The sequence below is a fragment of the Piliocolobus tephrosceles genome, chromosome 2 (genome assembly GCF_002776525.5).
Source record: "Piliocolobus tephrosceles isolate RC106 chromosome 2, ASM277652v3, whole genome shotgun sequence".
NCBI classification, from domain to species: Eukaryota; Metazoa; Chordata; class Mammalia; order Primates; family Cercopithecidae; genus Piliocolobus; species Piliocolobus tephrosceles.
Genome location: NC_045435.1, coordinates 50,635,805 through 50,658,611, shown reverse-complemented (window position 1 = coordinate 50,658,611; position 22,807 = coordinate 50,635,805). Strand labels below are relative to the sequence as shown.

The 22,807-nt window shown below is 51.8% G+C and overlaps 1 protein-coding gene across 7 annotated transcripts in view; it reads right to left on the bottom strand.

Annotated features, from left to right (window-relative positions):
• Positions 1-22,807, bottom strand: part of ATP2B2 (ATPase plasma membrane Ca2+ transporting 2) — a 217,697-nt gene that overhangs the window by 57,865 nt on the left and 137,025 nt on the right. For 5 of the 7 annotated variants that reach the window (XM_023218444.2, XM_023218443.2, XM_023218445.3 and 2 more), the window contains 3 exons: positions 22,001-22,258; positions 20,862-20,987; positions 8,249-8,374 (listed from right to left, as the gene is read on the bottom strand). In XM_023218444.2, the coding sequence (XP_023074212.2) occupies positions 8,249-8,374; positions 20,862-20,987; positions 22,001-22,258 (510 nt within the window). Of the gene's footprint in view, positions 1-5,277; positions 5,338-6,486; positions 6,520-8,248; positions 8,375-20,861; positions 20,988-22,000; positions 22,259-22,807 lie in introns of all 7 variants that reach the window. The other 2 variants (XM_023218442.3, XM_031935170.1) reach the window with 1 other exon arrangement.

The following is a 22,807-nucleotide window of genomic DNA, read 5'->3' as shown; positions in this document are numbered from 1 at the left end:
CAGTGTTTCTAGAATTGAGAGGAGTTTGGACAAGGCACCGAAGTCAGTGTGTTCCTTAGTTTTGGGCTTCAAGAGGGATGATCTTTCTCCTTCTCCTTCTGAAGAGTGTGAAGCCACCCAGGGATGACCCCTTGCCCAATGCCCCTGAGAGCAACCAGAGCAAAGAATGAGCAGGGGTCCCCATGATGGTATACGAGGGACCCCAAGTGTGGCCAGGTTCTTGGTGAAGTGCCCTGGTCCCCAGTGGGGGTGCTGACCTCTTGGTAGGGGTATGGCTCAGGCTAAAGCAGCAGGCTAAGTAGTATCAGTGGGCACCCCCTTCCATATCAGGGCTGGTGCTGCATCTGGAGCCCCCTCACTCATCAGAGCTGCCTGGGAGGACCCCACTCCAGCCTTGGCCAGGAGCTTGTGGGCTGGGTGTGCAGTGTGGGCACTGGAGGCCTCTGTGTCTTGCTTAGCACACCTGCCTTCACCAGCACCCTCTCATCCCATCCACTGGGCCTGCACACTCACCGGGAGCTCTGCTCACTCCACCCTCGTGATGGGTCTGAGAAGTTTGGCCACCCATGGATGACGGCTGCAACGGTGATTCTCCCAGCTCACATTCCAGGACAACCCGCCATGTGCTGGGCATACACATAAGCTCTGAGATTCCATCTAATCCTCACTACAGCCTCGCCTACGAAGGGTGTGCTTGTATTATACCCATTTACAGATGAGAAACTGAGGCTCAGAGAGGGAGATGAGCTGCTTGGGTCTCAGTGGGTAAATGGAGAGCTGGCCCCAAAGTGCATGCCTACTTCCATCCTGTCATTGCTTCTCCAGAAGTTGCCGTCGGGGAGACCATGGACACCCTTGAGCCCCACTGAGCCCAGGGGAGGGAAGTTGAGGTAGCACTGCTAGGACAGGGTTCCTGAAGTCTTCATTTCGCCACCAACTAGCTGCTGGCTTTATATCTCCCAACCTCATCAACTTCCACTTTCATAAAACAGGATGAGACATTCACCTCCCAGAGTGCCCCAGTTACCTTCATAACAACCACTTGCACGGTTCAGCCTTTTGCAGTTTCAAAGGGCTTTTGCAAGTGTCATCTCTTGTCAGTCTTCCCAGTATCCCTGCAAGGTGGGGCAGGAGGGATTTTCATCACTCTCATTTTATAGATGGGGAAACTGAGGCCAAGGGAAGTTCAGAGACAGCTTGCATTTAGGAGCATCCTCGGAATAACCCCATGGCTGCAGATTAGTTCATCACTGTCACTGTGCCCACTTTCTGGGTGACTCAGAGGGGAGAAGTGGCTTCCCCAAACCTCGCCCAGCACTGTCTGTCCAAGGGCAAGTGCAGAGCTGTCCCTATGGCCTCCCATGGCAAAGGATCAGTTGCCCACCCTGGGCTTTAAAGTGAAAGACCTTCTGTGTCTCTATTGTAAAATTCTTGCTGCTGGATTAAAAAACACAAGAGAAAAAAGCTTTCTAGAGTAAGCAGGAATGAATGACAACAATTATTTTTATTTTCTAAAATAATTTTACTGACTGGGCTCAGGGGCACCAGGGGACTCTACTTCAATAGTTGGTTTTAGAAGGCTCAAAGGGGCCTTTATGTGCATTGCATATTATCAGATGCAATAGCCAGTGTGTGCACTCATTAAGCCCAGCTAGCAATTTCCTCTTTTATTTCCATAGTGAACACGTGGTCAGAAAAATAATCACCAGTGCATATGCTGGAGGAAGGGAAGGATGTTCTGGGAGTGCTGAGGCACAGATGGCCTGGTTTCTCAGAAGCGAGGGACTTATTTGGGGCTCTCCTGGCCAAACTGGTGTTTGCCTGGCCCTGAACTATGGTGGAACAGCCAGCTTTGGCCCCATGTGGGATCTGGAGATGGGCTGTATTTCAGGAGAGCTAGGAATGGGGTCCAAGATGGGGCCCTCAGGTGGGGTCTCAGAGGCCCTTCTCTGTGTCTGGAATCAGATGCAGCTTTTCCAAATGTGTCTATTCTCTCTGTGCGTCATAAGGGGCATGGGTGTGAAGTGCATGGATTGGGAAGATTCCTGGTTAGCTGACTTGATACACAAGTTCTGGGGAGACAGACCACTAGCTGGGAGACTTGGTAAGTACCACTTCTCTTCCCTGTGCCTCCGTTTTCTCTTCTGTGAAATGGGCTGATGTCAACTAAGGTGATGTTTATGAAAGACACTGGAAAGCACCGTGTAAACTTTGGGAGTTAGTAATGATGTATTATTATTGTTGCCCAGGCTGGAGTGCAGAGGCATGATCTTGGTTCACTGCAACCTTGAACTCCTGGGCTCAAGCAATCCTCCTACTTCAGTTTCCTGAGTTGCTGAGAATATAGATGTGTGCCACTATGACCAGTTAATTAAATTTTTTTTTTTTTTTGTAGAGATGTAGTCTCACTATGATGTCTAGGCTGGTCTCAAACTTCTGACCTCAAGCGATTCTCTTGCTTTGGCCTCCCAAAGTGTTGGGATTACAGGCGTGAGCCACTGTGCCCAGCCCATGATGTATAATTTTTTTTTCTTTTCTGAGACAGAGTCTCACTCAGTCTCCCAGGCTGGAGTGCAGTGGCGTGATCTCGGCTCACTGCAAGCTCCGCTTCCTGAGTTCAAGCAATTCTCCTGTCTCATTGTCCTGGGTAGCTGGGATTACAGGCACCCACCACCATGACCAGCTAATTTTTTTTTTTTTTTTTTGTATTTTTAGTAGAGACAGAGTTTCACCATGTTGCCCGGGCTGGTCTCCAACTCCTGACCTCAAGCAATCCACCCACCTTGGTCTCCCAAAGTGCTGGGATTACAGCCATGAGTCATTGCGCCTGGCCTCGTGATGCATAATTAAATGTGATTATAACTATGATTACAGGTCATGTATTACATAGTGACACACTAGTAAATATAAAATAAAAATAACTAAATAATAATGGCAATCAAAATGCTTCCAAGATGAATGGACCACACCTATCTTTTAGTTGGGGGGTTGGTGGAGCAGGGGCAAAGGGAAAAATTATCACCCTAATTTTTTTTCCATATCCAAGTCATTGCGATTTGGCTCAGAGGAAGGAGGGGAAAGAACGCTGAATTCCCTCTCAGTCGGCAAGGTTCCGCCTTGTGCCTCTTCACTTGTAATGTGCTCTCACCTGGCGTCTGGAAAGCCTGTTGAAATGCAGATTCTCCTTCAGTTGGTCTGGGGTGGGGCCTGAGATTCTGCATTTCTAAGGAGCTCCCAGGTGATGCGCAGGCTTTGGGTCCTGTGATCACATTTTGAATAGCAGTGGCTTAGAGCATTATTTCCCAGAGTATGTTATGGGTCAAATCAGCCTAGGAAACTCTGTGTGACTCTGTAACTTTCCCCTACACACCAGCATATTCAAGGCTCTGAGCAGTCCTGTAACCAGGACTAAGTCTGTAACCAGGAAGAGACCAATTCAATCCAGTGGTTCTTAAACATCTTTGACCGCAGAATCCTTTCCTTGGGGTGAAGACTTCTTAACATCGTTGTGAAACTTACAAGACACACTCCATTGGGAAATCCTGGATCAGGAGGAGAAGCACACACTTTAGAGCCAGCCAGGTCTGGGTTCTGGGTTCAAATCCCAGCTCTGCAACTTTCTAGCTCTGCGACCTTAGGCTAGTGTCTTGGTCTCCTTGAGCCTCAGTCTCCTCATCTTTAAAGTGGGGACGATAAAACCTGTATCATGGGGGTGTCATGAGGATTAAATGAGATGGTGAACATGCAATGCTTTCAACAGTGCCTGGTATACAATAGGTGGTAGAGAAATGAACGTTTCCTGCAGTTTCTCTTGGTATATTTGGGGGTTTCCACTGCAGTTTGGAAGTGAAACTGCCCTTTTTATCTGGGACTGGCCAGCTTGGATGGGGTCTGTATGTTCACAAAGCTCAGCAGGCTCACTGCCGGGGGAAGTGGGTGCCCCTCCAGGTTCCTTCTCTCTCAGCCATGGGTTTGCCCACATAGGTTTTCCTTGTTACCCTCAGCCACCCCTCCCTGAAGCATGACACCTCCCACTCCCCAAGCTGTCCTCCTTCCTCCTCCCTCCTCCTGTGCCTGAAATAGACCCACATCAGAATTAGTCCTTCTTGGCAAGGCACTGCTCACAGAAGTGCCTTACTCAGCCCCGACACCTACTAGGTACTTCCATCTTTGGTCATTTTGAATGCAGGTGGCTAGGGCAGAGGTCTAGGGCAGGGGATGGGAGGCTGCGGGGAAGAAGTCTCCATATTTTGCAGGAGTGGTGAGGAGTGAATGATATGATATAATGGATGAGAAACCCATAGCCCAGTGCCTGGTATGCAGAGACAGTGGGAAAAAGATTTTCCCCTGCCTTCAGCTCCTCTAGGGCAATGTTTTCATGATGGAGCCCTAATGGCTCTCAGCAGTTCAGGAGTAGCCTGGGGGACTATCATGTTACCTAATTTGAGGGTAGGGGTGGTATCTGAGTAAACAGAAGCCTTGTCTATTGCTCTGGAACCAGGAGGGGATAGAAATCCGAAATCTTCTGAAGGCTTTGGGGCGAGTGAATGGAATTCCTTCCTGCCTGTGTGTAAGGAGGTTAAGATGCAGACCCCAGTACACAGTGGCAGCCCCTCTCCCCCACCCTCCACCCCAAGACCCAGGACAAACGCTCCAGCACAGGCAACAGCAAGAAACACCAGTCCACATCCGAGGGACAGAACCAGGCCCGAGCCCAAGCGAACCCCCTGCCCGTTGGCTCCATGAAAGAGAAGAGGAAGAACTGTTTACTGGTGGCTCAGCCATGCTACGGGACGGGGTCAAGGAGCTGAATCCTGGCCTGGGTCCCCTTGCCTCGAGGAAATTTTAGAGTCGAGGAGTACAGCCTTTGCTGGGGACCCAGATGCCAGCTTCAGCCCAAGCCCTGATCCCAGGCCTTCTTCCCAAAGCCAGGGCCAGGAATACGCTTAGGAGAGGGCCACGCCAGGTGGGATGCTGCTTCTTGGGAGCCAATCTGAAGCCAAAGTCTTGTCTCTTGTCTGGGCTCCATGGGGGGTCAATGGCCCGGCAGGAGCCAGCACCTTTTTGGCAGCTGCGAGGCTGACAGGGTGCAGAGCTGACTTCCCGGCTGTGGCTCCTGTCTTAAGCGCCTGCCCCATGTGAGAGGGTGACTGTCCCAGCGGCCCATGCACATCCGAGATCTGTGCAGTCCAGAACAAGGAAAGAAAGCCCAGAGTTGGGGTGGGGGTGAGAGACGCCCATCCAACCACGACCAGGAGCTCGCCGTGGGAGACATACCATTGACTAGGCTGGCATTCGCACTATCTGCAGCATTTGAAGCTGCCGCACCGTCTGCTGCTGCAGGGGGGTGGGAGGGATGGAAAATGCAGTGTCACAATGGAGAAAAGCAACAACAACAAAGACATGAACCAACTTGCAGGGAGATAACATGACTCTATTCTTAAAAGAAAATCCTCTATTGGAAACCAAGAAACTCAAATTTGGGGTGGGGGTGAAATGTTCCATAGAGATGCCGCAGAGGTCAAGGGGAGAAACTCAGACATGGAGCGTCTTTCAAATAAAGCATGGTGGATGACCAGGGCAGTTAGGTGGGATGGTGCTGGTCTGTGCTGAGGTCTGGACCCTGCTGGTCCAACCAGTCAAGAGAGTCCCCTGGCAGAGAGGGCTCCATGAAATGAGGGGATTTGGCTGCCCACTGGGGGCCAAGAGTGGAAAAATATTCACCAGGCAGTGCAGCATGGGCATGGACCACTCAGAATGAGTATTCTCCATGACCACCATCTCCATGCATCAGGGTGTTCTGGCAGAACATTTGCTAATGGTGATGACTTTGACTTAACTGGATTCATGCCCTCGATTCAGGCCACTGCCTCCTTCCTTAACCGGCATTCCAGACTGCTTTGGGAACTCTCATGTGAGATGCCCCCCAAATTTAAAAGGTGACATCAAGCATATTGCATTTAGTATATGGGACAGAAAAGGCACTAGTGAATTTTTCTTAATTTAGAAATTAAAAGTGATATGAGATGGCTAAATTCACACCTTTTGCTCTATCTTGGGGGTGGGGAATAGTGTTCTATGGGCAGGAAGAGGTCCCCCTGGGTGAAGCACACAGTTGCGTGAGGGCATGGGCTCCCGGGGGTGCTGGTGGGGAGAGCAGGGCCTGGGGAGGGGGGTCCTGTGATGGTGAGCAAGCTTTGCATGCTGGTATGTAGGCCTAAGGGTGATGTAGAGATGGTGGTGGTACCACTTGGCATTGGCCGGTAGGGTGAGACACTGTAAAGGCAAGAGGGTGGAGTGGGGTGTTGGCTTGTCCCACAGGGCTGGCATCACACGAGGGCACAGAGGAGGGTCGGGGGGGGTGGAGCCACCCACAGGCATGTGGCTTCCTCCAGCTGTGTGCTGGTGGTCTAGGGGCAGGGCCCAATGACCAAAGCCTGCTGCTATTTCTAAAAGCCCATCTACCCTGAGGGTGTCTTACTGTACCTGGTAGCTGAAGGCCATCCCCCTTCTTCACACCTGTGTGATGATTTTTGAGACATATTAATGAAGGAGAAGCACACAGCCTCATCTGCCCATGCGTGCACGCGCGCACACACACACACACACACACGTGCATACACACATGGCCACACACCTAGGGTCATCCCGAAATGGGGACATGTGGTGGGCTCTAAGCAATGTTCCTAGTGGAGGTGATGGGATGGGAGGGCAGAGGGGGCCCAGCTGAGGCCATGCTACTCATGGTGGCCTGAGATGCTGGGCTGCTCCCCCAGGCTTCCTCTGCCACGTTCCCTCCACATTCCACCATCTTCTTTCCACATGAGGCTATTTTTCTGACATCTCCATCTCACTGGAGTGCAGGTGAATGCTCAGCGAAGGACCCTGAACTGTGCTTCTGGGGCAGTTGAGGCTTGTCTTCCTACTGGCATTTAAAAACCACAGATCTGGCCCACAGAAGAGTCTGGGGGTGCCTTCCCCTCACCCAAGCCTCAGTGAGGCGGAGACAATGGGTACAGGCTGCTGTATCCTGTCTACCTGCTCAGATCTGCCTAACTGCTGTCATTGTGGAATAGGGCTCAGCCATCCTGACCACAGATTCAAACCCAGCATGTGCATACTCTCCTTATGTCCTCTGGGACTCTTGGTCAGGACTCTTTCCTCAGTTTCAGCCTCAGCACCCCTTTACTCTCTCCAGCCTTCTAATTTCTCAGAACACAGCTCAGCTCCATTGTTCCTGCTGGAGGGGCCACCATCATCTTAGGGGATCCCCTAGAAAATGGGTTTTGCCTTCAGGAACAAGTAATCTTCAATCTTGGCCTAAGCTCTGTGCCTGGTTGGCACAGAGAGCTGGAGGGAGCAGGGCTGCCCCTAAAACTCAGAGAGGGGCCATCTGTCCTCTCATCTCCCTTCTGGGATTCTAGAAGTTCTAGAATGTCACAGATCCTCCTCTAGAGCTTAAGGAAGGAGACAAAAGACTGAAAATGTGAAAGGGGGGCTATCTTTGAGATTAAGTGTGGTGACAGGTAAGGAGTCAGCTGTGCTGGGACCAGAAGTCTGGGCCTTTGGATTTGGGCCTGGCCTGACGAGACTTGAGCTTTTTGTGTGAGCATCTCTCCCTCTGTTCTGAGAGACAGTTTTAGCTTGGGTGGTCAGCCTGCTGCATTTAGGAGACCCCAGTGAATAAGGAATCTTATTTTCAAGGAGGAGGAAGAACTAGAACTCAGATGAGATGGCAAGTCTGGGAGCACTGGAGAGCAAACTCATGATGGTTGATTTGGAGTCATGCATCTGGCTGCCTTTCCCAGAATCTCCTCTGCCCATGTCTTGGATGAATCTATGCTGGGTGGATTTTCAGTTCTGCTTAGTGGAGTTGACAATAAAGGAATATGCTTGGGTGGGGATTTCTACTCAATACTGGAGTAATGATGGGACCAATTGATGCTGGCTGTTTCTACCACTTGAGGCTGGAGACTCAATAACATGGTCAGCATCCTTGGCCTGGCCCAGAGGGGAAGGAGGGGCCTCCATGACATGATTGGACAAGACAGAGACTGGGACAAGACCTGGAGATGGAACAGACAGAGCCTACCTGGCCCATGCAGGCCTTAAGGATGCAGGAGGTGGCTGTCAGCACAGGGTGTGGACATAGAAGGCACTCAATAACTATTTTGTTGAGTGAACAAATAAACAAAAAAAATGTGGCCTTAAGAGCTCCTCTCCTGGTCTGCAAAGGAATTAGGCTTACCTTTTTTGTCTTTCTTCTCTTCCTCTTCACCACCTGCCCCCAGCAGGGTAAAGATGATGCCAGTCTGAGAGTTCACACCCACAGCAGTCACCAACATCCGTCCTGAGCCCTCCATCACGTGGGTCCCTGGGAAAGGAGACAAAAGCCAAGTTACCATTGCACAGCTGAAGCCCTCTCCCCAAAGGAGTGAAAAAATGTGGTCTCATTCAGCTCCTGGCTCTTTGCCTGCTGAGGTCATGAGGTATCACCTATGGTTAAGATTCACACTGTGTGTGTGGTGGGCCCTTTCAAGATGCTTTCACCTCATGACAGTGCTGGGGTGGAGACACTGCTATCTGTCAGTTCTCAGGTACCCCAAACATCTCCAGGCCCACCACCTACTACCTGCCCTGGAGGGTTACTTCTTCCTTCTGTCTCCTTCTCCCCACTCCTCTCCCACCCTCACAGACGTAGACATCAAACTCCAGGAGTGTTATCAGTGTCCATGATGCCACTACACACATTACAAAAATCACAGATTTTTTTCATATCACTTTACAGCTATTGCAGCATTGTTGTTGCTCATCTCTATTTTATAAATAAAGTGGTTATGTGACTGCTTGCCAGATCTTGTTATTCAGTGTTCTAATAAGGTACACTCATTACTATACCACACATTTTTTTTCTACTTTATGCCAATATAATTGGTTTCCTTTGTGATCTCAGTGGGACCTTACGGGACCCCACGCATTTCATTTTACGCACTTCAAGGCTTTATTTGGAGTAGGAGTGGCACATGATGACACCAGACTACTCCAGGGGTCTATGCTGCAAGAAAGGTTAAGAACCTCTTTCCTAGAACTTTAGATTTCTCAAACTGGGTTCCAAAGGGCCCTGAAATTCTTTCCAGGGGCTGGAAGGGTGGCTACTGGCGGGTGAAGGAGGCCTTTGGTCAGGGTGACTCTACTTCTATTTGTTTTATATCTGGGGCTTCAGTGTCAACTTTTGTTTCATGAGAGAGTCTTGTTGCTGCTTGCAGGCAGCCTCTCCACCATGCAGGCTCAGAGAGCAACTTGTCCAACAGCAAGCAAGGGCTTCAGAGGGAGGATAAGCTGCAGAGGGGGAAGAAATGTGGTCTATACACTCAATGGAATATTATTCAGCCTTAAAGAGAAAGAAACTTGAACAGGCTACAACATGGATGAATCTTGAGGACACTGAAGTAAGTGAGCCAGCCATAAAAGAACTATAAATACCATATGATTCCACCTGCATGAGGTCCCCAGAGTCATCAACTTCAGAGACAGAAAGTAGAATGGTGGGTGCCAGGGGCTGGGGAAGGGAAATGGAAGTTAGTGTTTAATGGGTGCAGAGCTTCAGTTTGGGAAGATGAAAAGACTTCTGTGGATGGATGGCGGTGACGGTTGCACAACAACGTGAATGTACTTAATGCCATTGAACTGTACACTTAAAAGTGATTAAAATGGTAAATTCTATGTTATGTGTACTTTACTATTAATATAATTTTGAAAATTGGAAAAAAAGCCCACTGAAGCCATGGCCTCACTGGGGAAGCAAAGATGACCCGAGGAGGACAGCTGGGACCCAGTCTGGGAAGTGAACGGCAGCTATGCCCACCCAGTTCTAGCAGCGAGAGAATGCGGCACTGCTGATCCTTTGTCCTTTGACTGGTGCTGGAAGAATCTGGATCCTGGAAGGTTGGCTCTCCAGGCACACATTTTTTTTCCTGTTTTTATTTTTTGCTACTCTGGGTAGAAAGCTGTATGCCATGAGGGACACACTACCTTCTCAGATGGGGGAGTAAGATTTCTACCCTGGCCTGGCTGGACAGTATCACAGAGGCCTTGACAGGCACGACAGTGACTCTCTGGTATGCCATGCCTTGCTTCTTGGACTCACTTCTGCTTTTTAGAGTTCTCCTTTCTGTCCCCATGAGACTGGGTGCCACTTCTTCTTGTTTTCAGCATAACTTATCTCTCGCTGTGTTTTGGTTTGCTTCAGATTTGAAATCTATGTCAGGAAACTCATTAGGATTGTATCTAAAATAAGGGTTGAGGGGTTCTGAGTCAGGACCTAAAGAGTTTTCCTTAAGCAAGGAATCTGTTTTCACTTTTTAAGTGGCGTCACCCACCTTGTCCCTTTCTTTGTAGGATCTGAGTGATATCCCAGTATTGTGTGTGTGTGCGCCTGTGTGTGTGCATGCTTGTGTGTGTGTGTGTGTGTGCATGCAACAATCTAGCCTCTTGGTCTGTAGGATCTCAGGATCTGAAAGGGCTTTACAGAGAGACAGACACTCTCCAGTGATTCCTTTCAGGCAGGTAAATGTCAGCCTTTCCATGCATAGATGCAGAAACCAAGTCACCAAGGCTCACAGAGGGGGCGTGCAGAACTCAGATTCTCAGACGGCAAGCTCTTTGGCCATTCCCAAGACAGAAAGACAGTGCTTTTATTTTTTCCTCTTGGCAGGGCACAGTGGGGACCACAGAATGAGCTCAGACATTAGCTCTAGGCTAAGCAGCCCAGGCCTGGTAACTTCTCATCACAGGCAGACCCTGGAGCACCCCACCCTGCTCTGTCACCCTGCTGAGGCCCAATAACAGGGCCTTGTTTGTTATAATAACTTGCTGACAAGATGCCTCCATGGGCACCGGCTTGGCGTGTTAGGGTGCCAGGAGGAGAGGTTGTTATGTATAAGCATTAGACAGATAAGAAACTGGGGTCTCATGGTAGGTATCACTGGAGACTCTTCAAAGGAGAGGAAGGAACACTACATTGCATTCACAGGGCACAGAAAGCAGTAACGGCCACCCAAGCTGACCTCCTGTGTAAGTAGAACACCTACTGCATGCAGGGCACGTACTACCTTCCACGCTCAATGATCTCATCTAGTCCTTAAACTGGAGGAAACTGAGGCTCGGAGTGGAGGAGTGACCTGCCGAGTCACTCTGCTGGTGAAGGGCAGAGCCTGGACTTGAACTCTCTGCTGTCCCTGAGCCTGTTGTCTTTGTTACCTTCCACTTCGCCTCCAGGGGACAAGGCCCTCACATTCCGGTCTGAGACACATCAGTAGAAAGGTTCATTGGACATGAAGGCATTGGTTCTCCAGCTTAGGTGGCAACCAAGAGGCTGCTCCCCACCTCCCAAGCCAAGACAGGATGGAAAAAGATGCAGGGGGCCAATTTCCACCCAAGAAAATCAGACCCCCAAATCACCTTCTAATCTAATCACTCCCATCGCAGCAGGGAACTGGCAGCTCTATACCCACATCCGGAGGCAAGGAGGTGGGAGGAGGATGCCAGGGAGGGCCTTAGGCATAGAGCGCTCCCCGCCCAGCCCTGGAGATGCCCCAGGGTGTCCTCCAGAGCCCAGCAATAGTGAGGGCAGGGGAGATGGGGCATCCACAATTTCCCAGTCCTCCTTCCCTCTGTTCTCCGGTATCCCCAAGCCTCTGCTCTTACTTGTGTCCCCCCAGTTCCATTCCCCTCTTTGAGGGTTTGGAAGGCTCCCTGAGGTCCAAACCACTTAGTCAGCACCCCCTGGATGAGACCTCAGCCTTCTTGGGCCCTGGACACTGAGTCCTGTCTCGTGGCCTCTGCCCTTGGAGCGTGCACAGCTCACTGGGCCTTGGTGTCCACCCCCCCGGCCTTTGCTCACAGTGACCACCTGAATGCCCTTCCCTCACCTCTTGCTCAAAACCTCCTCCACAGGATGAATGCCCTTCGCCTTGGGTGGCTCTCCTGACTCCCACTAGGGGACTTCATCTGTCTCCTCTGAATCACCTGCAGTCTCCTCTGGGGGTGCTTCCAGGCCTGGCTCCTTCACCTGACCATGAGCCCCTTAAAGGCATGGTCTGAGTGGGAGTGTCCTCTGGGCCTCCCCTGCACAGCTTGGTTTGGAGTTGCAACTCCAGCACAATTTTTTGTACTATTTTGAACTTGCCAGGGTGGGTATGTATTACATATATAATTGGGAATACTGACACCCCTAATAAATCATCTTTATGTTTTGCAAAGGGTCACATTCATCCCAGCTGTGCCCGCTCCTCCCACACCTCACTGGGCTGTGCCCTCTCCTCTCCCAGGCCCTCCTGCCAGGGGAAGACTCCAAAGGACTGGGGCATTTCCTAGGCTGTTCCCCTCCAGCTCCACAAGTCCCCTGCAGAGGACAATGCTTAACACCATGGCAGAAGCAAATAATGGTAGAGCGACAGACATCCAAGTCAAAGGGCAGTGGGCTAAACTTCTAAAAGGATGACCACAGGGTCTTTGGGTAGGGGCAGAGGTGGGAGCCTCTTGGGGATGGAGGCCCTGATAGGGCCTTGTGGGACCTCACTGACCACAGTGCCTTGGGCAGCACTCTGTAGCCCCCACCTCCTCTAACTGCCCACGGAGTCCTTCAGAAGACAAGCACGGGGAGGGTGGAGAGAGAGCCCTAGACCCGGAAGAGGGCACCTGGGACCTGGTGTCTAATTCTGATTGCTATGTGACCTTGGGGCCAGCCCCTTTCCCCTCTCGACCTCAGTTTTGTCATCTGCAGAGTGGGGAGGAAGCTGGCTTAGGGCACCACATCTCAGCGATAGTGTCTCGACACTCTGTCCCAGGAAGAACAGCCCAGGGCATGTCCTGGCTGGGGTAGACAGCTACATCTCGGGAAGAAGAGGGTGTGGAGAGGCCAGCAGAGGCCTGTGTGGAGAGAATGACCAGATGGCACCCCCTTCTGGTGGACAGCTCCACAGTCTTTCACTTGATGGACAGACATGGTGGGGTGTCAACTCCATGCCAGGCTCTTGGGCCTGTGGGAGGGCCCCCTGTGGTCCCTGCCCTCCAGGAGCTCACAGTCTAGCTGGGGTCAAGAAGAGCAGATAGGCACACAGATGTACAGCAATGCAAGATAAAATCAAGCCAAGGACATGGCGGGCTAGAGGGGACACAGCCAGCCAAAAGTGGGAGGTGGCCCAGTATGATAGCAGTGGGCGGCCGGGCCAAAGCTCAGCGCCCACTAAGGGAGAAGGTGCCTGAGCCTCCGGAGAGTGACAGAGCGGAGTCTTTGCTTGGTGTTCAATAGGGGGCCACTGAGAGTATTTCTGGGTGGAGGGGGAGGAAGGAAGAGAATATCTTCTGAGCATTCATGATGTGTCAAGTTCCATCTGAGCCACTTTTCGCTCAGCTGCCACAGTCTGTGAGGTGGTCAGCCTCACCCCATTTCACAGATAGGGCAGCAGCTCAGGGGGTCATCTCTATTCAGCCCAGGAATGCAGAGCTGGGATGGGAGCTGGTCTGTGGCTCCAATCTTGTGCTCTTTCCACCTTGGGGACAAAGTTGGTGGGACAGCTGCCTGGAGCAGCCCTGAGGAGCGAGAGGCGGGTCGGAGAGCAGTGGGGAGCTACCAGCCATCCCATGGGTGGGAGGAAAAGGGAGCCCAGGCTCAGGGAACACTGTGGTTTCTGTGGATGGGACTGTCTGTCCCGTCCTGCCCAAGCTTCTGTCTCTGTCCTGGTCCTGTGGAGGGGATGTTCCTTGGTCTCTGACCTGGCAGCAGAGAGTGGCCAGGACCTTCCCAGCTGCAGGCTCAAAGCCCATCCTGGCCTTGGGCCTGTCCTGAACAGCAGGACCAGCTCTGAGCTGGTCCAGATAGTGGCAGTCTTGGAGCCAAAGCCTTCTGTGGTGGCTCCTGGGATATGCTGAGCCATAGGTAGCAGAACTGGGAAGCCTCCTTTTGCAAAATGGGTTTTTTTTGCAGCCCTAGTAGGGGCTGGACCTAGGGCTCCTTGATCTCCTGGGTGTGGCCTTCCAGGCCTCTTTCTGGACAGGGAGAGGGGAGAGGTCATCTCTTCTAAAAGGGTTCCTTCAGTGGGGAGAGGCTGTGAAGAAGGGATAGAGGCCATTTCTGGGGGATACTATCTGCCTCCAGGCACAAGCACCAAACAAAGCCAATATGATTCCCAGCCCAAACACAGTTCTTTCATTATTATTGTTATTAATGCAGTTAATAACACACGCTCACAGAGCACGAGGCAATAGGCAAAGTGTCCTCCTCACAACAGCCCTGTGAGGTAGGTTTTGGCGCAAGTTCAATCCCCAGCCCCTCTGCCCACCACTTTCTGGCTCAGAGAGCTTGAGTGATGGCCCAGGGTCACACAGCTGTGAGTGGCGGAGCCGGGACTTGAACCCGTGCTCTATCCACTACACCCCGCTGCCTCTCATGGAGAAGAGGCAGGGTAGTGTAATGGAGAGAGTGCGGGCCGAGTAGCATACTGGGCCTTCTGCAGTCACGGTGTCGTCCTAGGCTCCCTGGAGGCGGTGGCAGTGGTGGCAGGTCCGGCTCTCCCATGCCTGGCCTTCTGCTTGGTGGGGTGGGCAGCAGGCACTGGGATGTGGGCAGAGTCCCAAGAGGGTTTACCGATGTCCTGCATGACCTCATGCTGTTAGTGATCTGGCTGGCAGGGGTAAGGGGGGAGGGTATGTTGGGGTCTTGCAGGAGTTGAGCCATTGGGCCTGCTGGAGCCAGGCCTTGCTGTTTTTTGAAGACAGCCCCGCCATCCTGGCCCCCTGGCTCTAGCCCCTTCCACTGCCACATTGATGGCGTCTAGTCTAGTACTGCATTTCCCAGTGGAAGTTACTACAAGATGCTTCAAAAAGGCCACACTAGTGGGAAATAAAGTCCATTCAGTCTTTGGAGACAGGCTTCTGCATGGGGGCTACAGGAAGAGCCCAGAACTGGGGTCTGGCTCCCGCCCTGCCCCTGACCTCTGTGGGGCCTTACACTTCTGATCTGGGCCTCAGTTTCCCCAGCTGCAAACTGGGATAGGACCAGGGTCCTCTAGGGATCATCGAATCCCCTGAAATGCTTCAAGATCAGGAGTTTGGGCATCTGGGATCACTGCTTTAGTGGAACTCTCACGGAAGTTCATGACCTGGGAGGGTTTAAAAAACACTGGCTTTCCAGGAAGACAATGAAAAGATGAGGTGCTGCTCCATGTGAAAGGAGACCAAAGAGGCAGGATATCCAAGTGGCACACAGGGCCCCACAAGGATCCTGGCCTGGAGAATGCTGCAGGCACAATTGGCAGAATGTGAATATGGATGGCACAGCAGGTAACAATACTGCATCAATGTCAAGTTTCCTGAATTGATGGCTTGTTGTGGTTATGCATGAGAATACCCTTGCTCTTGGGAGATACACCTGCAGTGTCTAGCGGGAGAAGGCTGTAACATCTGCATGATGAGGGGGAGAATGAGATTTGTCGGAGAGCAAAGAGGGCAAAAGTTTAGCAACAGCCAAATCAGAGTGAAGGGCATGCCCGTATTCTTTGTACCATCCTTGCAACTTTTCTGAAAGCCTGAAATTATCTTAAAATACAAAGCTAAAAAGCAGGCCTAGGTCAGAATTTGCACTCTAGGTCCCACCCATATGTGGCTTGACCCATAGGGACTTTAAAAACTGGGAATTTCTTGCTAATACTTAAACATCGAGAGCTTGTACAGGGAAATCTGGATTTCTGGCTCCTCTTGCAAAGTGAGCACTGAGGTCAGATTGGGCTGGCACTTCTGCAGGCAGCAATGGGAAGCAGCTGCGGTCTGGGTTTGGCACCTGTGCTCTCCCTACCTGGCCCTGGCCCTGCCGACATATGAGTTTGCAATTTCTGAACATTTTTACTCTGTGCCATCTGAAGATACACCAGACACGGGCTCGTGTCTGCCTGTCTATCCTTGGGGGATAGGAAGGTAGGGGGAAACCTGCCTAGTTTTGGTGATTTCCTTGGTGCCCTGAGTGTTGAGGTCATTTGAGTCTTTCTGAAGGCTGGTCTGCCCTCATTTGTCAGATGGGGAAACTGAGATTCTGAGAGGCAGAGGCCACAGTGGGAGCAGTTGAAGGGCTGGAACCTGGGTGTTCTGCCTCCAAATGCCACATTCCTTCTACACCATACAGCACCTCACACCTGCAGGGTTTGTTTGCAAAGGACAGTCACATGTGTGCATGCCTGGGGTCCCCACAACAGCCCTGTGGGGTAGGCAGTGGGGGCCCCACCAGCTCCAGCATTGCACTGACACAGACACAGAGGCTCAGAGAGGTGAAGGGACCTGTCCGGGGTCACGGGCCAAGCATGATTGGACCAACTGACCAGAACTGAGTGTTTTCTGCCCTCTTCTAAGTTGAACTAGTGCATGAGATGACACTATGGCTTTCTCAACCACCATAAGGACCCCACAAGTGTCCCTAGCCTGGTCCCTCTGTGTTGTTCGTCAAGGATCATCAGACTGGAAGGCCCAGCAAGGCCTCCCTGCCCATGTAAAGGGCCCATGGTGGCTGGTTGTGCACAAAAATGAGCATTCATATGGCTGTTATGCAGGGAGTTCAGAACACCGGGGAAGAAACTAATCAAGGAACACCCCCTGGGGGAGGCAGGCTACTGCAGGCTGAAGGCAGGGAGGAGTTGGATGATGGAGAGGAAGGGAGTAGCTCAGAGAGGTGGGAAAGGGGAGATATTTGAGATGAAGGATGAGAGGGGGAAATGGACATTTCTGGAGGTTCCAGATTTCAACACAACCTCATGAGCTGGGGCCATAATCAGAAGGGGGAGAAGCTCGTTGGAAGTCCCTGGCTAAGGAGGAGTAGAGCTGGGATTGGAACTCAGTCTGTTTCACCCCTCAAGTCCAGGCCCCACCCAAGGAACAGGGAAGGGGACCAATTCATCTTGAGCCGCCCTGTGCAGCACTGTGCTAGGGGATCCACTTACATCATATCATGAACGACATTCTTATCGTCCTCCCAGGGAAATGAGCTCAAAGAAGTAAAGCCATGTGCCCGAGGCCACACAGCAAGTTCACTTGAGAGCTCAGGTCCTGTTCATCTCAGCCTGACACTCTGCTCTACCACTCTGCACAGCTTCTCCCTACTCACTGTGGAGGACAGAGCCTAAGGTCTGCAGGGCCCAGGGGTGAGCTGGGCACAACCTCCTGAGAGCTTCCAGATTAGAGCTCCTGGCTGCCCAGACCTGTGTGGGCAAGAGGATTGATGCAGAAACACATCCTGGTAGCGTCGCGTATCTGCATGTGGCCAAGGACAGCAGAGCCTATAAAAGTGCGACCAGTGAGATCTGATTGGGTAGCGGGATGGTCCATGAATTTTGTTCTTCATTTTATTTGAGATGGTTTGTGCAAAACTCAGTCACCATGATGGGGCTGTATGTTTGGGCCAAGCACAAAGTGGAGTGTCACAGGCTAAAGGTGGGTCCCAGGTGCTCAGGGGGTGACTGCTACAGGGCAATGGTGGTCAGGGAAGCCTTCATGGAGGAGCTGGGGCTTGAGCAGATGGGAAAGAGTTAAGTGGGCAAAGAGGAAGAAACAAGACTAGGAAGAGAGGACAGCCTCAGCAGAGGCAGATTGAAGGGAGCAAGACAAGGTGGATCAGCAGTAGAGGCAGAGTGGGAGACAGGGCATGGTGAATGTACTCTCAGGGCTGGGAGGGGCGCTGAATGCAGTACCCGCTCAGTGGGTCATTCTCCAACATCCCCACCCGCAGCCTGTCTACGTCCTGCTCATAGACAGTCAGTGACGGGGAACTCACTATCTTACAGGCAGCCTCTTTTGTCCGATAATGGTCCCCACTGTTACAGAATTCTCTTTCCAATTATACTGCTTTGTATGGAGCCAGCTATGCCCCTTTCTCAGTTTCTCCCTATGAGTTTGAGCTGAGCCACACTCCCTTGCCCTGCTGACTCTCACGCAATTGGATTTCGGATGCCAGGGCTTCAGGCTCCCCATGGAGCTTCACTTTCTTCCATCTGGTTCATCCTGCATCCTGTGATCATCTTTCTGGATCCTGACAGTTGCTTTCTTTTTGCCACCCCCCTGTGCTTGTGGGCTCTGAGAGACTGATGGGAACACTTTGCACACAGCAACAGGATAGAGCTCCAGGGAAGGCCACTAGAAACCATCCACCAGATTACCAGCAACCCAAGAACCAGCAAGAACCCACCGAGATCTCCAGGTTCCCACATGCCCCTCTCCTTCCTGCCCACAAGGACATCCTGGAGACCTTGGCTGATGTCTCCTGACACCCAGAGGCCCCAGGCCTATTCCATCTACCCAGGCTTCCAGCCAGATTCAGACCAAAGCCGCTGGTTCAACTTGGGCTCACAGGGCCTGTAGTGGCTATTTGCGGCCACCCCTTTCTCATCTCAGTGCTCACAGGCCACCATTCCAAGATGACTGGGAATCCTGCCAAGACCAATGCTGACCTCAGCAGCCCAGGCTTCACAGGACTCACTGGGATCCCCGCTGAGACCTGGAATGCCTTCTGTCTGTCCCTAGTCCCCTTGTCCTTCCCCACTAAGGGGTGAGCTCTCTTCCGAGTCTCCAAGGGCTTGCAGGCCTCAGCTTTCCTGTAGAATCTCTTGGTCTCCTGGGACTTCTGGCCTCCCTGGAGACATCCTGGCCTCTCCAAGTTTTGAGGCTTCTTGACAGAGTTGGCATACACAGCCAACTGAAATATCATCCTGAAATCTCCTGCTCCCATCCTCTGCCTTCAGTGCTGTCTTATTTTTGGCACCTCTGTTCCCTCTGGGCCCTCTTGCCCCTGCTCCTAGATGCAGCCACCCTGTGACTCACTCCAGGCTGGCTGGTTGGCTTCCCACCCATCTCTGCCCATTGTGTCTTTTCCAGGGTCTCTCTGCACCTGTGCCCTCCTCCTTGGCTGGTTTGTGATGTTGTCAGGCCAGTGATTCTGAACATTCTCTCTCCAGCCTCCTGCCAGCATCCTCCCCTCTTCCCTCTTCTCCAAACTGTCTGAAGTTTCCATCCTCTCAGGCCCATGCCTGCCCCGGGCTTCCACACACCCAGAGGACTTACCTGGCCACTGCCCCCAAGGATGCTCTGTCTGTCAATCACTTCATCCCAGAGGGCAGGACCAGGGCCACAGGGCCGTAACAATTTATTGAACTCTCATGTGGCCCTACTATGTTCTAAGAGGTCATTCGGGGCATTCCATGGTCTCCCAGTGAGACACTGGGGACTTTACACTTGCTGTCTCTCTGCCTGGAATACTTTTCTTCTCATTGTTCTGATTTTAGGTCAAATGCACTTTTCACACAGGCCTTCCTTGACCAACTCAGATTCCTGTGCCTTTCCTGCAGGTCTCTATATCTCACTATGATGGTGGAACATCTTCATCTGACTTACCATTATCTGAAGTTTCCTTGCATATTTGCTTGCTTGTTCCTTTACTGGTTCTCTCCTTTACTAAATTCTAAGCTCCAGGACAGCAGAGACCTCGTTTGTTCCCTTAACCAGTGGCACACAGTATGTGCTTAACAATTGTTGGTTGAATAAATGCTGGATAAATAAATGCCCCCACCTCTACTCTTACTCCTACCATCCTGTCCTGCAGACCTGTTTGTATTTCCAGGACATTCCACACTCTTTCAGACCTCTGTGCCTTTGTACGTGGTTCCCTCTGCTAGGAGGGCCCTTTCTCTACGATCGGACTTGGAAAGCTCCTATTCATCCTTTAAAACCCAGCTCAACACCACCTCCTCCAGGGAGCTCTGATTCTTCCTTGGCTTTCTCACAACACCTTCCTCACACGTCTACTGTGGGATTAGCTGTTGGTAGGCCTGAATCCCCAAGGCCATTTAGGCTGGGGGCTCCCATAGGCAGGGGCTGGGCCTCAATCACTGGTGGGTTCGGGGTGGAGATAGTCCCAGCACTTGGCCTAAGCACCCAGAGTAGCTTTGCAGAGGGTGTTTGCTGAGCACTGCTGGACAATAAGGCCTTTTGGGTGTCCCTGTGAAAAGGGGTCTCACCTGGCTAGTGTCTCACCCCTGCAGGGTTTCCCCACCTCTTCTCTGCCCCTGAGTGAGCTTGTAAAAATGTAAACATGATCAGCTCACTGTTTAAAACTGTTTCAGAGAATCCTCATCACAATTTCCAAACTGCTGACCATGGCCCGTGAGGCCTGACCTCTGGTCTCTGCACTCTATTTCACTGCCCTCCAGCCGGTCCTGTCTCTGGGCTTTTGCCCCTGCTGTTTCCTCTGCCTGGTGTGCTCTTCCTCGGATAGTCACAAGGCCAGCTCCTCCTCATCACCCGCACTCAGTACACCCTGTGCCCTGTTTGTTTTCTTCATACACTTCTCTGCTCAGGAATTTTCACATCTCTTCCCTGCTCCTCACTCCGCCACAAGCTCCTCAGGGCTGGGCCTTCCCTGCCTCACTCACTGCTGCAGCCCCAGTGCCGGGCCCAGTGCCTGGCACATAGCCATGGCCAGAACGCTTATCACATGCCTGATTCTTTCTCATCTCTGATGAGAGTGGGTTTCGGTGTTCAACTTTTTAGTAAACCAAGTCACTAGAAGGCCTATGCCATGAGGGAAGGGATGCTTTGTCTATTTTACTCACTGCAGTCTCCCCAGGGCTCGGGTTGCTGAGTGCACAGTAGGCTCAGTGTGTGTGTGTGAGGGAAAAGGAAGGGAGTTCTCACTTGGGGCTGAGCTGGCTGGAGATACCAGAGCCAAGGATCAAAGTCTCTGAGTCCCTTCAGCCTCATGAAGGGGACACACAGGCATCCCCTGTGCATGGCGACGGGAATGGGCCCAACATCAGGCTGAAGCTCACCTGACAGCAGCATGGGGTCCTTGTCCACAGACTTGCGCACCTGGTCAGACTCTCCGGTTAGGGAGCTTTCATCAATCTTGAGGTCATTGCCCTGGATGAAGAGGCCGTCGGCAGGGAGGAGGTCACCTGGCAAGAGGAAGGGCAGGGGAGTCAGCAGGCTCTCAGGTGGCTAGAAGGCTGGAACATTCCCTTAAAGGTGCAATTACCAGGGAAGGTTTGCCATCAGGGATAGAATGCCTAGAGCTCACAGGGTGTAGGAACCAAGATGGTGCCCATAGACGGCCCATGTATAGCTCAAGACTGGAGCTAAGGTGCACAGCCCAAGGCCTGGAGGGCTGAGCTTGGGGACCTGCAACCCTTGCTCAAGCGGGCATGTACTTTATGAAGTGTTTCTCTTGACCTCACCTGAACTTGGAGTGCAGGTCTCCCAACAATTCATTCTTCTTTAGTCTCAGTCATGGTTTGGGGAAATCTTTTGGAAGGAACCAGTCTGTCTTGGTTCGGGAGAGAAGGCCCCAACCAAGTCACATTGTCAAGGGGAAATCAAGTCCTTTATGGCAGAGTGAGGAGGGGCACTACAATCTCTACCCTACCTTCTGCCTCAACCTACCTAGGACATATCTGGCTCAAACTCCCTTTGGTGCCAGCCTGCCCATATTCTCCATGGCAGTAGCACAAGTCCAGAATATTCAGTTATCCACTTATACGCTTTCTAACATCTCCTCTAGCCCAACAAGCATCCATTAACAGCCAAATCAGGGATGGGAAACAGATTTCATCTAATAAACCCATTCTGAGCATTGGTGGTTGTTGGAATGCTGTGCTGAGAAGGCTTCTGCAGCTGTATACAGGCTCTGAGCTGTGACTGATTAGTAATGTCTGCTACGGGTGGAAGTTTGGAGAGTGGTGGCACATGTGCCATGTACTTGTCATTTCTGATTTAAATGGATTCTGGGATTGTACCCCCTCCAGGACGTACCCTTCTACCTCCTAAAGGATCTCGGAAGACATCTTGGTTTGGGTTCAGCCTTCAGGAAGGCACCCCCTTCCTTGAGCCAATCTCTTTGCATCAGCCTGGCCTGTCCCACCTCTGCCTATAATCCAGCTTTAGAACCTGGCTCTGTGGCTGGGACACTTACCATATTTGACCTGGGCTATGTCCCCAACCACGATCTCAGCCACAGGGATCTGGACCACCTGGCCAGCCCGGACCACGGTGAATTTCTGTTCCTGCTCGATGCGGCTCTGCAGGCCCCGGAACTGTTTCTCCTTGCTCCAGTCATTGAAGGCCGTGACCAGGACCACACAGATAACTGAGAGGAGAATGGCAGCCCCCTCGATCCAACCTGCCTCTGCCTCTCCTTCATCCTCTGCCCCACCCTGGGCCGTCGCGCATCCTGAAAGACCAGATAGAAGCAGGCAGAGTGAGGTCAGCCAGGCAGGAGAGTCCTCAGGGCCTGGATTTACAGCTCAGCTCTGCCAAGTAACAAGCATTAAGAATCAGATGATAATTACCCACTGATTCAGTGTGTCTGGGTACCAAACCCTGTGGAAAGTACTTCACGCAGATCGTCTCACAGGGAGGGAACTCACACTGCCCATTTCACAGATGTGGAAACTGAGGTTTCTCAGAGAGGTCAAGTGACTTGCCCAAGCTATGAAGGGCAAGTAGGAAGCTAGAATGTGAACCCTGGCCGTCTGGCTTCAGAGCCCACCATCTTAGCCCCTTCAGTTTTCTGCCTTTGTTCTAGCTGTGAGATCTTGGGCAAATGACCCCCTTTCTGAAACTCATTTTCTCATCTGGGTAAAATGAGAAGAATATTCTTTATCTCGGGAACCTACTGTGAGAGTTGAAATTTAATGTGGTAAAGTTCACGGACTCTACAGCACAGACAAGGCACAGAGGAGAGAAAAGATAATTTAATTGATGAGAAAAGACAAGGAAT